This window comes from Theobroma cacao, chromosome 9, assembly GCF_053813885.1.
Source record: "Theobroma cacao isolate CCN51 chromosome 9, ASM5381388v1, whole genome shotgun sequence".
Classification (NCBI taxonomy): domain Eukaryota; kingdom Viridiplantae; phylum Streptophyta; class Magnoliopsida; order Malvales; family Malvaceae; genus Theobroma; species Theobroma cacao.
The window spans coordinates 20,024,687-20,027,699 of NC_142647.1; the positions used below are offsets into that span (position 1 = coordinate 20,024,687).

Here is a 3,013-nt window from a genome sequence, read left to right on the forward strand (position 1 = left end):
AAATGTAAAAGTTAAATAATATTTATATTATTGAAAATATAAATAAAAATAATAAAAACCTAAAATAAAAACAACCAAGCTTCAAAATCATATACCTTGCAACCTCACTTTAAAACAACCAAACCTTCCGAACAACGAAGCAAGCACCCCAAAACCCAAAGTGATGAGCGAATTCTAAGTTAGGAGTGCTAAAAATTGAAGGAATAAAGCAACGAAATCTCTCTATTTAACTTCTTTAGATTTTGAGTTTGGAGTGTTAATTCTAATCTTATTGTTTCTCTTATGCAGGAAGGATAAAATAGTTATAAAATTCATGTCACGTCATTAAGTAAATGGAAACTCAAATGACGGACTGGCTACATGACTTATATGTCCAGCAACACATATTATTTTGGAGTGTAATGTCTACCTTCAATAGTAATTGAGTCAAATAGAATTAGAGTGAAAGGGTGGGAATAATTTATCCTATAATTATTATACATAAAATTTTCAATTGTATTTAAAAAATATATAGTGGTAAAGTTGGAGACTCCAAAACAGTACAATAATAAATTTGACTTTCATCCTATCTTTCAGCTAACAAAATTTAACTTCTATATAATATATATATATATATAAATATATTCTTCGAGCGAACACAATTTTGTTGCCCAGGAGAAATGTATATATGAAAAATCTAGCAAGATTGCCAAGATTCCTCGTTTTGCTAATGAGCATGCACCGATCCTCAAGATGTTGGTTTATATATATATATATATGCCAAAAGTAATAGAGAAGACGTATGATTATATTTAGTGTAATATTTGCAGAAAGTGTGCTGTCCTTGTAGCTACCATTTCCCAAACAAGCAAATTGATCATTCAGTCTCGCCTAGTCCTTTCGCTTAGCCTCGTTTGAGAAAAATGCCAAGGTGACTGGAAGTGTTCCGATCTCGTTTAATCTCCTGTATGCCAATAACGAAAGCAAAACAACAACGGGTCAGAAATTGTTTTGTGTCAAAACCTTCAGGTACCAGTCAGAGCCCCTTTATTTAGAGAGTATTTAAGAGTAATGAAGTGTAAGCGACAACAATGGCAGTTGCTGAACAAAGGTAAACAACACCTCAAATTTTACTGGAAGCAAATAAGGGAATGTCAGAAAATGATTGGATAGCTAAGGATCTTGCAGGCTAGTATTTAATGGAGATAACACTGCTGGAAATTTTATCAGGCTAGTATTGAATGGAGTATGAGAAGAATCAGATGAGAAAGACAGTATTACCACTTGCTTCGTCCTTTCATCAATGGAAGCAGCTCGTAATTTTTGCTTTGTGTCCCTTTCTTCAACGTTTGACTTCCTAGCGTTCATCACCTTCTCAACCATCCTACTCCCCAAGACCTGTGTTCCTTTAACATCTTGCTTGGGTTCCACTCTCCGACCCCTTGTTACACATGGTGAACATGATTGCCTCCTTGGCTTTGGAGTTGAACTAGGTTCTGCCTTTTGATGAACCGCTACAGCAGCAGGAGTGACAGTTGGCTGTGGCCTGCCTCGCGTAGCAGAAGTTGAGCGGTCTGTCTTTAGATTTGGGGGCGTCTCATCCGAAATTCCTTGAAATTGTACTGGAATGGTTGATCTTGCCAAAGGTGACACACCTCTACTCCTTGGCTTTGTCTTATTTGTGGATGTTCCTAGGTTTTTGGACAGGTTGGAAGTAAGAAAATCTATGTGGTCATCCTTTTGGTTGGAATAAGGTTTTGATGATATGTTGCTGGTATTGGAAACCACATTTGTTCGTTTATTGCTCAGAGGATGAGTGCAGATCGGTTGACTTGTTTTCTGATTGAACAAGGTGGGCGCAGGGACCTTGGTGTTTTTGGCTTCAGTTAATGAAATACTTGGTCTGTGACCCGGAGTTATGGATCTTGAAGGAACTTTTGGGTTCGGATTCGGGGATTTTGGTCTTCCAATGCTTCTTGCCTTGGACTCTTTATTGCCTGCAAACTGAGGTAAAGTATATGCTCTCCATTTTATCATATTGAATATATAGCTCATGTAACAAGTTGTGCTCTATGCATAGTAACTTTCAAATTTCAAGTTGTTCCAAGGAATTGGATGACCGCTTCCCTATCCTAATGTGTGTTTAGTAGTATTCCGAGTGACAATGCAAGCGAAGCAACAATTGTTGAATTCATTGATTAAGATGGATATGGCAAATCATGAGAGCCAGAAAAGTCTTCTCCCTCCCACCCACCCACCCAAACACATGCCTAATTGTTGAACTTCCTGGAAATGGACGTACCCGTGAAAGTGGCTGAATGATCGGTAGCTCCCTCTGGATGACAAGTTGTGGGGCATTAGCTTCCATTTCAAGTGATGGAAATAGAGGAGTTGCTGGTGGTGTTTTTAACCTTAATGATCACATTGAAACAATTCAGTTTGGTATTGCAAAACTAGAGTATCACATAATTAATGCATGGTTGGCTCACAAAATTACAAGATGATGAGTAGATAGTAGCTAGTTCGTATAGACAACAAACCAATCGTAATCATTTTTGTTGTTTTCAGGGAAAAACTCGTATCCCGATGCTTTCTTCCCAGATGCGATTCTGTAGAGTGCATAATTTCCTGCAATTTCAGTGCCAATTAATATGAAGCAAATTGGGTAAAGAGGCTTGATAGAGAATAGAAAGATGTGTACCTCCATTAGGTTCGAACTCAGCAGAAACAGGCTGGAGGAGGCTGGCAATTCTGTCCTTGTCGCGTTTATGCAATTCCCGGAATAGAAGAAGATCTTCATCTCTCTCTAACTTACGCCCATTGAGTGGCACACCGGGGGGGTTCCTCCTGCTACTCATGACTCTGTATCTTAAGAATTTGATTGATCAACTTTGTAATGTAAACACCAAAAACTGAATTCAGTATATATGCGTGGAGTGTAGGCCGGCAATGAAGAGGTATAATATCCTACGAAAAAGCTACTACAAATGGAGAAATCAGAGCATCAAACCATCAGCCATATAATTCCGAAAAC

The 3,013-nt window shown here is 38.1% G+C and overlaps 1 protein-coding gene across 1 annotated transcript; it reads right to left on the minus strand.

The window, feature by feature from the left end:
• Positions 1–802: 802 nt before the first annotated feature.
• On the minus strand, positions 803–3,013 carry LOC18589499 (uncharacterized). Its single transcript, XM_018126845.2, has 5 exons — positions 2,681–3,013; positions 2,520–2,607; positions 2,282–2,390; positions 1,261–1,983; positions 803–943 (listed from the first exon to the last, which is right to left on the minus strand). Exons 1-5 carry the CDS (start codon positions 2,835–2,837, stop codon positions 884–886), a joined length of 1,137 nt encoding a protein of 378 aa, XP_017982334.2. The 5' UTR covers positions 2,838–3,013; the 3' UTR covers positions 803–883.

Bases quoted from the DNA above. Each gene is read 5' to 3' on its own strand.
- LOC18589499 (XM_018126845.2), bottom strand. From the start codon at position 2,837: ATGAGTAGCAGGAGGAACCCCCCCGGTGTGCCACTCAATGGGCGTAAG. The intron at 2,608-2,680 runs GTACACATCTTT...CTGAAATTGCAG, and splicing joins TGAGTTCGAACCTAATGGAG to GAAATTATGCACTCTACAGA. The intron at 2,391-2,519 runs GTTTGTTGTCTA...GTGATCATTAAG, and splicing joins AACAAAAATGATTACGATTG to GTTAAAAACACCACCAGCAA.